At 33.9% G+C, this 13,463-nt stretch overlaps 1 protein-coding gene across 7 annotated transcripts in view; it reads right to left on the bottom strand.

Annotated features, from left to right (window-relative positions):
• Positions 1-13,463, bottom strand: part of Pan3 (PAN3 poly(A) specific ribonuclease subunit) — a 153,453-nt gene that overhangs the window by 6,636 nt on the left and 133,354 nt on the right. For all 7 annotated transcript variants that reach the window (XM_004631052.2, XM_023715009.1, XM_023715010.1 and 4 more), the window contains 4 exons: positions 11,130-11,269; positions 8,459-8,588; positions 7,950-8,014; positions 2,005-2,143 (listed from right to left, as the gene is read on the bottom strand). In XM_004631052.2, the coding sequence (XP_004631109.1) occupies positions 2,005-2,143; positions 7,950-8,014; positions 8,459-8,588; positions 11,130-11,269 (474 nt within the window). The remainder of the gene's footprint in view (positions 1-2,004; positions 2,144-7,949; positions 8,015-8,458; positions 8,589-11,129; positions 11,270-13,463) is intronic.

Genomic DNA, 13,463 nt, shown 5'->3' with positions numbered 1-13,463 from the left:
TTAAAATATATTCTAATTTTTAAATGTTTTTTCATCATATTCTGTAGGGACTTAAAATTCAACATATCAATACTTGGTGAAAAATACCTGTTCCATGTTATGTTTAAGATGTTTGATATTCAGACAGTGAGGTTAAGTCTAACAGCCTAGGCTGTATGGTAATAACAATAAACTTCTCTTCTGGAGGGTTAACAACCTATGTTTGCAGACCAAAATTAGAGAAAAGGAAGGCGCAAGGAAAGCCAACTTTTTGGCCCTAGCTTGCAAAGTCAATTAAGACTCAGGACATATGAGAACTTGTACTGTAACGTCACGTAACTCAGTAGTGTCCCAAATTTTCTGATCAAGGACATTATAGGCCAAAGAGGAAAGTGATTGATGATGTAGAGTGTGCCTAAGGAGAGTCACATAGAGAGAAAACATTCTCTCAGGCTTTCACAGAGAAAACATTGGCCAAGCAATGGCCGTGACTCATCCACATGGCTGATACTGACAAAGGTTCTACAATCTGAGGTACAGGATCTCAGGAGAAATCCTGAGGGGATTTCACTAACCTTATCAGACCCAAAAGCTACAATTCTTGTTGCATAGGTCCTGCTCTACCTTGGTCTTAACCATCCAGCAGAAAAGTATAAAAATGAAGTATAAGAAGTAAAGCCAAAAAAAAAAAAAAAAAAAGAAGTAAAGCCATGGTATTATGTTGAGCTGTAGGGGGCTCAGGTCAACAATTTCTGACATTGCCAGTCAAGCAGAAGACCCAATACTATAATGAACTACTGAACTCTTTTAGATTATTTTGCTGAGTTTATATACCTGTAATATTTAAATGATGGAACTTAACAAAAAAAGGGGATACAGATGAATGTCCATTTTGTATCTGTATATTCAAGTGGTTAGGATAGATATATAGTTACATTCTCTTAATGAATAGAGGGACTTGTTCTAATGGTGTTTGTAAATAGGATATCATGTCAGCATCTTGTACAGCAATTAACCACTAGGAAGAATGTATGCAATGTGTTAATTATTGAAACTGTTCTACCAATTTTGTTTGAAACTGTCTCATTACTATTTGTTTCTCAATAAAATTATGGGAAAAACTTTAAATAAAAATATAAAAAAAAAACTGATTGTGGAATCAATTTCCCTAGTACCCATAGTTTCCAACCCTACTTTATAAATGAACCTATATGACCAGCCTAGAATTTAATTCTAGGGGCCAATATTAAACTTTGTAATTTGAAATAATTCAAACGGAAAACATGTTCTTCCTTCCTTTGTAAATTGTATCTTTCCTTGCATGTCCAAAATCAAAAATCTCACCTCTCAAATTTAATTTATCCAATCTTCTGTTTGAAAGGATTTTTTTTTAAAAAAAATTTTATTTATTTATTTATGTGTGTGTGTGTGGCCAGCTCAGCCCACCAGGGGCGGGGCTGGCTGGCATGGGGTGCTGGGGGATTGAACCGTGGTCCCGCTGCTTTGCCAAACTTGTTCTAAATAGGTGCTTTAGACCACTGAGCCATCTCACCAGCCCAATTTATCCAATCTTCTAATCTATCCACAACAGCAGGAACAGTTACTGATGTTGCCAATTTTGTAAATTTATTACTGTAATAATTGTAGCTAACAATAAATTTATAATACAACTCCCAATGACTTAGAATAAAAGATTTAAATCTAAAATCAAAACTGTTTCTCCCACTCATTTTACTTGATATAACAAAATTACCTGTAAATAAAATAAATGCAATACAAAACAGGAAAGCAGTTACTCTGTGGCATTTTATTACCACAAAACAAAACAAAACAAAACAAAACCACCTCTGAAATTATTCGGGTGTTAGAAAAATCTTCCTATTCTAAAAAGTATTATTTTTTAAAAAAATTGTAGACTATAGGAAAAATACATCTTGATCTGATAAATTTTCTAGAATTTATGTATGATGCAACTCTAGAAATTGTAGCTAATATGGTGATTTTAAAAATCCATAGACAAACTACCTTGTTAAGACAAGAAATGATATGACTGAGGTCAATCCAAGGAGCACCCGCTTCTGTCACTTGATGAAAAAGATGATCCCTAAAGAGTTTCAACAGGTAACGGTCTCCAGTCTCTGACCAAGTAGGATCCTTTTGAAACCTGGGGAAAGTTAATATTTTATCTCAGTAACACATGCTGTATGCCATAGGGCCATGCTTATTTTTCTGATTTAAGACAATTTTAATTTCTTCCAACTAATAAGATATTAAACAGTCCTTTTTGGTAGTGTTAAAAAATCTTTCTGAACACAGAACTACATAAATTTCAGTTTCAAGTCTCAATTCTCAGGGGCAATCTCCCTTTAAGCAATTTTTTTTTTTTTTTAATTTTTAGTCCCTACTGTTTGGATAAAATAGGAATGAAAGAAAAAGTCTACGGATAGCTTTAAACTGAGATTTTAAGAGAATGCTTTGTTCTCCTCCTATCCTGTAGGTTATAAAGATGGTCAGATAAGTTTTCTTCACCAATAACCATAAAATTAAAAAAACTATTTAAAAAAAAAAAAAAAGACTCAGGCAAGCTGCAAAACATTTGAGAATCAGATGATCCCTATTAGTTTTCAGTAACCTTAGGAACATACAATCTGGTGGATAAACATGATACTGAAATTATCAAAGAAAGGGGTAACCATATAGACAGACAAGAAAGGTTTTCAGAGGAAGCAGGAACTGCTCTTCCCAGAACAAGGATACTCCTTAACATTTTAACAATGAGTATTTGCAAAGGAAATTATGGAACAGTAAGTAAGTGTACAAAAGACCTGTGTGTCTGGATGGGGTCAGAAAAGAAAATGTATTGGGGCTGGGGAGATGGCTTAGTGGAATAAGCGCTTCCCTGGCAAGCGTAAGGGCCTGAGTTCAATCCCTGTTTCTGCAAAAAAAAGTATGAGGAAGGAGAGGGTGAGGAGAAAGAGTAAGAAGGAGCCAGAGAGAAGGAAAAGGAGAGGAAGAAAAAAAATGAAGGAAGCTAAGAGATTCAAAGTACAAAAGTGCAACAGCAGGGACCACACTTAGGTCATCAAAACAATCTCAGAACAATGGGAAAGACCAAGACTGTCACGCAGCTTTTAACATAATCACAACCTTCACAAGGGTCATTATGGACCTCTAATTAAAATGCAGTTTAAACTTTTCCAATTGTCTTTGCTTCTTTTCAACAGCCCATCAAAATATCAGGAAATGTCTAAAAAAGGCTAAAAACCTAAGAACAAAGGGATCAGATGAAGCAATAGTAATATAAATATTTCTTAAATAAATCTGTACCAATCTGGAAGGTGCAAGATAGGTTAAAGGGATGACTTAAGAGAACTGACAAAACTGAATCCCTAATACTGTAATCGGTGCAAGGAGCAGGGAAGAGGAAAACTTTCAGAGGCAAACTGCATAGGTGAGGTGCACGACCTGACATCACGAGGAACCACTGCAGGGGCAGGTATGGACTAAGGCTGAAATCAGCAGAACTGAAATCAAGGTTCTACAGAAAGCAAATAGACCACCCTTCTCTCAGGGATTTCATTAAAATTGACACTAAGGAGTAGTAAGTGAAACACTTTAATAAAAGCCTTCCCTCTGGCTGGTTCCCAAACTGTGGTTGTCAGGTCTGTATCACAGACAGTAGGTTAGAAGATTCTGCTCAAGAATAATGATGATATTTGGGACCCTATTAGAAAATGAAAACCATACATAATAACAATGTTATCCTATCCTATCCACAGAAAAGCTCAATGTTCTACAATCGCCACCCCACACAGTGCTTCCTCGTTACTTTTTTATTACATTTTAAATAACAATGAATGTACAAAATAGGATAGATATATAGCTACTTTCTCTGAATTCAATGAGAAGAAAGATTTCTACTAATAGTATTTGGACAAGATATCATGTCTGCATCTTGTACTATGAATAACCACTACAAAGACAACAATATGCAATGTATTAATTATTGAAACCATCCTCCTAATTGGTTTTGAAACTATCTCACTGCTATTTGTTTCTCAATAAAATTAATTTTAAAAAAAGCAATACATGGCCAAGAGTCCAAATCTTTTGAAAAGAGAATGAAACAAAGCAAAATAAATTGTTTCCTATGAGATACTGAACAGAAGAGGAAAAAAAAAAACCAACGCCCACCATAATCACCACCAAACCTCTCTAACTTGACAGCTTCAGAAATGGCAAGATAAATACTTAAAGAACAGAAAAATTCTTGAAAATTAAAAATATAGCAGAAAATTTAAAACTCAAAGGATCAGTAAAATCTTTAGTATTTTTTTCTTTTTTTTTTTTTTTTTTTTTTTTTTTTTGTCTTTTTTGCTGGTGCAGCCCACTCTTGATGGTGGAGCTGGCACAGAATGTGGTGCCAGGGATTGAACTGTGATCCCCCGAGCCTGCCTAAGCAGGCACTTTAGACAGCTGAGCTATCTTGCCAACCCAAAATCTTTAAGTTTAAAAGCAATTAAAACTGAGATAATGCCCAGAATGTGGAATAAATGCATTAAGAAGTAGAAAATAAGTACACTACTAGAAAAAAAAAAAAAAATCACAAAAATTTAACATCTGAGCAATGAGAATTCCAGAAAAATGAAAAGAATACTTATTAAATAAATAGTAGAGATCATTCCCCAGAACTAAAGAATGTAAGATGTGAAAATTATAGGGACCTGCCTATAGAAGATGCATCATTTTGAATCTAAAACCCACACCAAGGCACATCATTTTAACTTCAGAAAATCACTAACAAAAGACCCTAAAGCTTGGGCAATGAGAAGGGTTTGGGAAAAAATGGCTTTGAATCTGGCTAGAAGTTAAAAAGAAACAATGAAACAAAGCTTCAAATTCTAAGCAAAACTATGATTACTAGCTAGCAAAATTACCCATGAGAAATTAAGTCTAAAAATATGAAAAGAAACTTTAAGCATCATTATTCAGATGGTAAGATGCAGCCCTGAAAAACCTAAGATAATCTACAACTGAAAATGATGCACTCTATAAGATACCAAGATACAAAGTGTCAGAGAAATCAATTTTTAAATACACTCATAACAAGTAGCAAAAAATCAGAACAGTAGAAAAACAAGTATCTAACTTTTATTAGTCAGCCTACTGTAACTATACAAACAACATACAATGAAATGAAAGACAGAAAATGACGGTGTTAGATTTTTAAAATTTCCATCATTGTGACTGTTACAATGGAAGTGCTGCTTCAATACTTGGGGAAAAGCTAGACTAATAAACAGTTTTTGGACTAATAAGTGGTTGTCTGGGGAAAAAAAATGCTGGATTCATACTTAATACCATATAGTATTTCTGAATATATACACAAGAAATGAAAACAGAAACAATCCAGAAGAAACTGTAATTGCTTCATAATCTTGGGAGTGAAAATATCTTCTTATGTATGATTCAAAAACACAGAAGCACAAAAGAACTATGATCTATTATAGATATTTTTATATATCTTATAGATCTATCTGAATAGGAAAAGAGTCAAAAGAAAAACAACCAGTTTAAAAAAGAAATTGCCACAGTAAAATTTTAGTTCCGTCTACTGACAAGAAAAACAAGCAATGAAATTTTCAAAAAAAGTAATGAAACCGAAAATAAAAATGGACAAAGAATATGAACAGACAAACGGAAATAAAAATGGATCAAAAAGAAAAGATACTCAAATAAATACTTTAAGAATAGATTCAAAAGCAAATTGCAGGGCTGGGGAGATGGCTCAGTAGGATAAGCACTTGACTGGCAAACGCAAGGATCTGAGTTCAATCCCCAGTTCGCAAAAAAAAAAAAAAGCAAATTGCACTGAAATTTAATTTCCCACCTATTAAAATAAAACTTCAAAAAGTTGGGCCAAACATTATACAAACAAAAACTTATGCATAATTTGGTCTTTATAGTGCTATTTGTACTAGCAAAACATTGAAAACAACCTATGCTCATCCACAAGGACCTGAGGGAATAATCTGTATCAATAGGACAGACTATTACCTGGCTGCGAAGTGTGAGGAAACAATGCAGAGCACTGACTTCAGGCCATGGTCTAGATTTGAATACCAACTGATCCTTAGTAATTATGTGATAGTGGACAATTTATTTAACCTGTCAAGGCCCCAATTTCTCTATTATGTGGGGCTAAAAACAGAACCTCTATCAGAGGACTATTTAAGGATCAAGTCAGGTCACATTCATAGGCTTGACATATTCTTAACACAGATATCCAAAACATACTGTTTTGAGCAAAAAGTAATATACACAACACTGTGTAAGGTGTGGAATTTTTATAAACTTAAGAACAATATATAAAATAAAGGAAAAGTGAGAAATGGGAGGAAGGAAAGAAAGTTATATATGTATCTCTGAAAGTTAGACAAAAGAAACTAAATTTAATAGGAACAACTGGGTAGACTGGGAATATCAGGTATGAGATGAGATATTCTATGATTTTTAAAATATATAACTAATTTAAAAATTTAGGAATTTTCTGAAATATGCAATTATATCATTGATACTGTGTGAGAGATACTTTTTGACTCATAAGGATCCAAAAAACCATTCACAGGAAACTAGAAGAAAGATGTGCTTCATTAAATTAAAAGAATAACTCAAGGGAAAAAGAAACAACGTAATCAACACAAGAGAGCTAAGGAGAATCCCAGGAGAGCGTAGGGCCACTCCAGACCTGAAGTGTGAATGTGGGCCAGTCTGAAGTACAGCTGATCCAAGTGGGAATAGGAGGGTAGAGACTCCTGAGGAATTTACCAGGGGAATGCAAAAAGAACTGACAGGTTAGCTACTTTTAAAACGTGTCTTATAACTCTGGCAAAGTTTGCAATGAACTGGTGAAAAATACTTTTTCATTTTAGTTTTGTAAGGGAATAACCAACTGTAAGGAAATAATGCTCTCCCCCCCAAAAAAAATACAGAAAAAGCAAATATAATTGTGTCTTACTGTATGATACAGTTATGAACAGTGTTTACCTAGTCCTACAATATCAACAAAGAATACAGATTTCACTCAATATTTATGGGTTCAGTGGTACAATGTGAGAGAATATGTGTTATGCGTGCTAAGGAAAGGGGTAAGTCATTAGCTAAATTAAATATTGAAAAAAAATCAAGAACAGTGTAAGTATACATTTTAAAATGCAAAGTTAAATGCCAGAAGAAACAGTATAAAGTTTCTTCAATAAAATGGTATAACAGAGATAATATCCTTGGAATTCAAGAAAATTATTAGGAAAAGCCATAATTAAGTCTCTTGATTTTGGAAAAAAGGCAAGTTGATTCGAATTTCATGGCAGAAAACAAAAATTCCACAAGCAATGCAGTACCTCCTATAGATGAAATGATCCTGAAATGCAAGTTATTATAGTCACAATAGCTGCAATTCTGTTGTCTTTACCAGCTATGTAGTACAAATAACAACTCCGCCTATGAAGAGATGGTTAACTTTTAACTTACAAACATGCAGAACCAAGTGACAACAATGTAAAATGATGCTTTCTAATGTTACCAAAATGACACTATGAAAATTGTATTTTAATAGAAAATAAGAGGCATGTAACAACTACACATTTCTAAAGTCTCTAAACTGACCAAGGTAAACTGATCTGACCAGGTTTCAAAGGAGACAGGGTATTAGCTACAAAATGTTCCTCATTTGCAAACCACAGTAGACATTTCTAACATCATGCAATTTCCGTATTTGCCTGTGTGTAAAATTTCTCAGGTCAGCTATATCAAGGCTGGGGTGAGGAAACAATACTCTAAACAATCTGGGAATCAAATAAAAATCTTTCTCTTTTTCCAAATAAAATTAGCAAGAATAGGGACTACTTATTCTCATTATTCAAAATAATGCCCTTGATTAAAATATGTTGTAAAATACTGTAAATCCTTACTCCGGCCTCTCATTGATTGTTCCCAATTTTGCTAGGAGCCTAAACAGTCTTCCATTTTGAACCTCCTATAAAACATTTTAAAAAGAAAAAGGATGTTAATGCTAGAACTATATAAATATAAAAACTAATGGTTACAAAAACTAGTATCAGCACCAATTATTATCTTTAAGAAACACATCAAACATCCACGTTTCAATTATGCTTTAAAATACAGTATGTCCATTAATTTAACAGTAGTACTCTAGGTTACACAGTCTATCATTTTTAGGAATTATTAAAGCAACACAAAAATTCAAGGTTTTTGTCATGACTATAGCAAAGTCATGAATGAAAACAAGAAAACAATACCCAGAGGACATGAGAAATTAAATTATTAAATATTTAGTTTGGGCAGAAATATCTACAATCTTAGCAAATTAGCCATAATATTCAGTCCAATAATTACTTTTACACCTATTTGTACACATGGATATTAAAAGCAAGTATGCTCTATTAACCTCTTTCTTTACCTTTGCAAGGTCTTCTTCAATGACATCATTTCTCATTTGAGCAGCATCCAATTGAGTATAAAATCGAGCACCGATCATGGGCATGATGTCATTTACACTTCGCATCCTATTTTGGTCAGTCAATAAATACCTAACCAAGACAAAAAAAAAAAAGAAAGAAAGAAATCACTTGAATGCCCAAAATGCAATTAAAAAATAAAATAGTAATAACCCACAAACACATAACTACTGCTGCCATCATCATCTAGTGTATACAATTTGAAAACACGTTTTTCATTTAAGACCAATTCAACTTTTGAAGTTTAAGTATCATTTCTCTTCACTGAAAAATTTTAAGAGATAATAGAGAAATATGTCTCTTTCTAACTTTTCACTAATGTGAGCAGAAGAGGATTACACTTACCCATTTCTATTCTCAAATCCCTCTGTATGGTACTGCTAGGTGAAAGGATTATTATGGAGGGTTTTTTGTACTGGGGATCGAACTCAGGACCTTGTGCTTACCAGCAGGAGTTTATGCCACTGAGCTACCTCCCTTGCCCATGTTACAGTTTTTTGAGAATGAAGTACTGGGTAGCTTTTCCTACTGCTCTTCAAAAATAAATTTTTGATGTCATTTTTGAGATAGGATCTCACTATGTTGCCCTGATCTTAAACATGTGGGCTCAAGTGATCACCCTACCCTAGCCTCACAGTACCTGGGAATACAGGCACACACAACTATGCTGGCAAGAGAGAATTTTTACTAAAACTAGAATGAGTCTTCAAGTAGGCTAAATAAATGAGCCCCAGCCTTTTAGGATGCTACCTTCTGTTCTGCTACGTTATCTATCAATTGTCATCATAGATTCGTATTTCTGAGAAATCTTTACATATTAACACACATCAGAAGAGACCAGATCAATTTCAAGAGCTGTTAGAACATAACAATCTTTGGTCACGTGTTTCTGTGCAACCTATAAATAAGCCATTCTCTGACCTCCACTAAAGCAGATGTCTACTTTTTACTTTTCTGCTTGACTTCTGTCTTCATAGGACCTACCACTCCCTGAAAATATCTTACTTGCTTATATGGTTATTAACTCTTTTTTCCTATTAGGGTGGAAGCTTCCAACACACGGAAATTTTATTTATCTTTTTTAATTTTGGTATGAAGTAGTCATCTTTTTGTTGAACAGGTGAATGATTATACCAGTGCAAAACATCTGTCTCAGCTACTCATCTATAACTACTGAAATATTTATATTCAGCTAATTTTAATAAAAGTTATTATACGCTATTGGACTTTGATAAATTACTTTACCTCTATTTCTCAGTTTTGTAGTCTCCAAGATAGGGCTAATAATGGTATCTAACTTATAGAGTAACTGGAAGAAATAAGTATATTAATTCATGTTAAGCAGTTCAAAAACATCTGATACATGCTTGATTGCTCCATAAAGTTTAATTCACAACTATATTGAAGTATGATCTTATTTATTTAATTAAAGAAAATTCCAAACATTTATAAATGTTTCCAAACATTTATAAATGTAGCCAGAAGAGAATGAATCCCCATGTATGATCACACAGTTTCCATAATTATTAACATACAACCAATACGTTATATTTATATCCTCTATTCACATTTTTTAAAAAAGGAAAATCTAGATTATAATCTGAAATTATTTGAAATATCCTAGGTGTTGCAAACTAAGGCTAAGGACCACCACTGTGTTCGTATGTAAAACATGTTTTCATTTAGAAAATAAACCATCTTATTTGGTTATTAATAGAATTCAAGCAACCACTGGCTTCCAAAGCTCTGTCATAGCAGGACACTTAGGCCACTTGTAACAAAGAAACCATGGGTAGTACCTCCATCCTCCATTCCTCAATTCCACACCCCAGGGCTGGTCCAAAAAGAAACTGAATAATCCAGGATACACAGAATGACCAGAAGGGACAACAGAAGGGTAAAATACACTGCTGGTTAGGAATGGTAAATTCTAATTGCTTCTAGAATAGAAAAAGTTTTAAAAGGGACTTCCTGTCATGTCTTCTCTAGAGTAATTTACAATAAAGGTCTTAGCTACTGACCCTCAGAAATCTCTCAGTATTAGATAAGTTTGAGCAAATGAGAAGTCCTCCTGTGGGGACAGATTACCAGTGAGTCTCTCGTAAGCCCAATTTAGTGCAAATCTATACTCTCTGGTGTCTTAAGAAATTTATGACAGCTTTCACTTTCTAGAGCCTCATGGCCCAGGGAAATCGCCTTGTGATGATGTAAACTATTCTGTGTACTAACCAGGATCTACCTGTAGCTTTTGAGCTCTTATTAATAAGACAAGTGTAACAGAAGAAATACATTTTTAATTTAATTTAAATTCAAAAGGGAATACACAACTAGAGGATATCAGTGCAACATTACAGGGTGCTCTTTGACCAGATGTTTAAACATTAATAACTAATTTAAGCACACTGGTTTATTAATTTATTCCAAGTAATATATTCTTAGCAATAAAAAATAAACTAAAAATTGTCAGTTTTTACTTGATTTTAAATAGTGAGAACTAAACAGTCACAGAAAGACTTCATATGCAAGTAAGCAAGAACCAAACATAAAACAAGCTGTTTCTTCCTCTCCTCATATGACTATTATGTAAGTTTTAATCATCTATTAAGAACTTACAAGATCAGATTCTTCAAGTCAGAAGAGTAGTTGATTGTCACTAATTCCATGGCTTTCTGTAAATTCTCTCTCTGTATTCCTGCCAAAGAGTTGCAAGCCAAAGCCAACACAACTTTTCCTAATGATATCAGGTCTGCTTGCTGACATGAAAGAATAAACACATATTTTAATTTATAGGCACCCATTTAATATACTGATAATATTGCCTAAATGGGAGGGGGAAAAGAAACAACAACCCATATCATTATAAATTAAGCTGCACGGCTTAAGGCAGGGTTCTCAGCATTGGCACTCCAAATCACCTGGCATCTATTAAAAAGATGATTTCTGAGCCTTTCCTTCATGGATTCGCCTTTAGAGAACACACCCAACATTTTTAAGCTATGCAGATAATGCTGCTGATGGTAGTTCTACGGGAACTTTGTTTTTGTACTTGGAATTGAAAAAGGACTTTGTACTTGCTAAGCAGGCACTGTGCCACTGAGCTATATCCCTGGCCTCCTAGGGAGACATCTTAAGAACCATGAATCAAAACTATAATGAGAAAGGGGAAAGGAAGGGAAAAGAAACATATGTGCAAGATAGTTAAGATAATTATATAGTTAGTTTCTCTTCGTTCATTGAAAAGAAAATTTTGCGCTACTACTTCTTTGGACAATCTTTCACATCCAAACTCTTCACTTTGTGCAAAAATGAATATAAAAGTACGCAACATATTAATTATTGTTACTTTCTCACTAGACTGTTTTGAAACTGTTTAACTGTTATTTTTATTTTTTTCTATTTAAAAAATAAACATAAAAGCAGGCTGATGCTAATTATGGGACTACTGATTTTATAAGGCTTTTTAAAATTTAAATAGAGCTAATTTCTTCCCTATTATATAACAAATTTAAGTTTATTGTACTCTGGGTTTTATTATGATCATTGCAATTAATATATATACTTTTTAAATTCTGCATGAGTCTTAGAATTTGTTATGAAGGGCCAGGGAGATGGCTCAGTAGAATAAGCGCTTCCCTGGCAAGCGCAAGGGCCTGATTTCAAACCCCGGTTCCGCAAAAAAAAGAATTTGTCATGAAGACTTAAAGAAAGTTATCCCATTACAAACATAAGCATTAAACTGGAGCACGATTGTTCACTAGACCATCAAAAAATGGTACAAACCTTAGTGAGATCTCATTTGTCTTTGTTTCCAAGTAGAACTACTTTTGCTTGTATTATAACAGATCTTAAGAGTTCCAGAATTGGCTTTTTCCTACTTTTTTTTTTTCCTTTTTAATGATTTACCCTTCTGAGGCTTTCTTTTTAAAAAGAAAGACAGTCAATTAAAGTAATAAGCTAAGCCCTTTAATCAACTATTCTAACTCCAGGAAACAAAATGATCACACTAAGAACCCCTGCTTCGTAGACAACCACCACACATAATATGCCTAAGAAAATGCAAAGCTCCAAATTAACAAAAAAAAAAAAAAATCATCTGAATTAATTTCTACCAAAGATTTTTATGTCCTCAAATGCTGAAATCAAATCTGAATTACTGAATACATGCCTGTTCACTGAGTAATGGTGTAGTATAAGAAATTTTCAACTCTAGTTGTATATTAAATATCAACTGACAAAAAAAAGTCACCTAGAGAACACCATCCTCATCCCAGAATGAGTGTTGTTATCCTGGGGTAAGGGCTAGGTATGCGTTTCAAAGCATCAACAAGAAATTCTCAGGGCCAGGGAGATAGCTCAGTAGAATAAGCACTTCCCTGGCAAGCGCAAGAGGCTGAGTTCAATTCCTGGTTGCGCAAGAAAGAAAGAAAGAAATTCTCATATATAGCCAGGGTTTAGAACCACAAGGATAGTGGACTGTCTCTAACTGGTATATTTAGAAAGTCAGGTCTTTTAAGATAATCTGATTATTTTAGCATTAGGTGACTGACCTTAACAACATTCTACCAAAACAATAATGAATCAGAGGAAGTTAAATTACAAAATTACTAAAACAACAATTTAAGAGTTCAACTTTAAAATATATATTTAAAACTAGCATTTGTAGAACACAGTGAATATGAGATCCTATAATACAGAGAAGAACCCAATAAATACACAAACTACTCTGAAGTCTATCAGAAGAAACGCAAGCAGAAGTGTCAGAATGAGGGCCCAAAAGGCAGAAGGGAAGGTGTGTATGAGAGGCACTGTCTCCACTACCCTCAGAGCCACTGTGGGAGGGTGCTGTGGTGCACCCTGAAGCGTCCCTTCAGCCATCCTGAAGGGTCCAGTGAAACTTTCCAGGTTATATTAATAAAATTACACAACTTTTTTTTTTTTTTTTTTTTT

Source organism: Octodon degus, unplaced genomic scaffold (genome assembly GCF_000260255.1).
Source record: "Octodon degus isolate 3935 unplaced genomic scaffold, OctDeg1.0 scaffold00038, whole genome shotgun sequence".
In the NCBI taxonomy this organism is placed as follows: Eukaryota; Metazoa; Chordata; class Mammalia; order Rodentia; family Octodontidae; genus Octodon; species Octodon degus.
The sequence above is the reverse complement of the archived record's forward strand: the minus strand, read 5'-3'. Positions and strand labels throughout refer to the sequence as shown.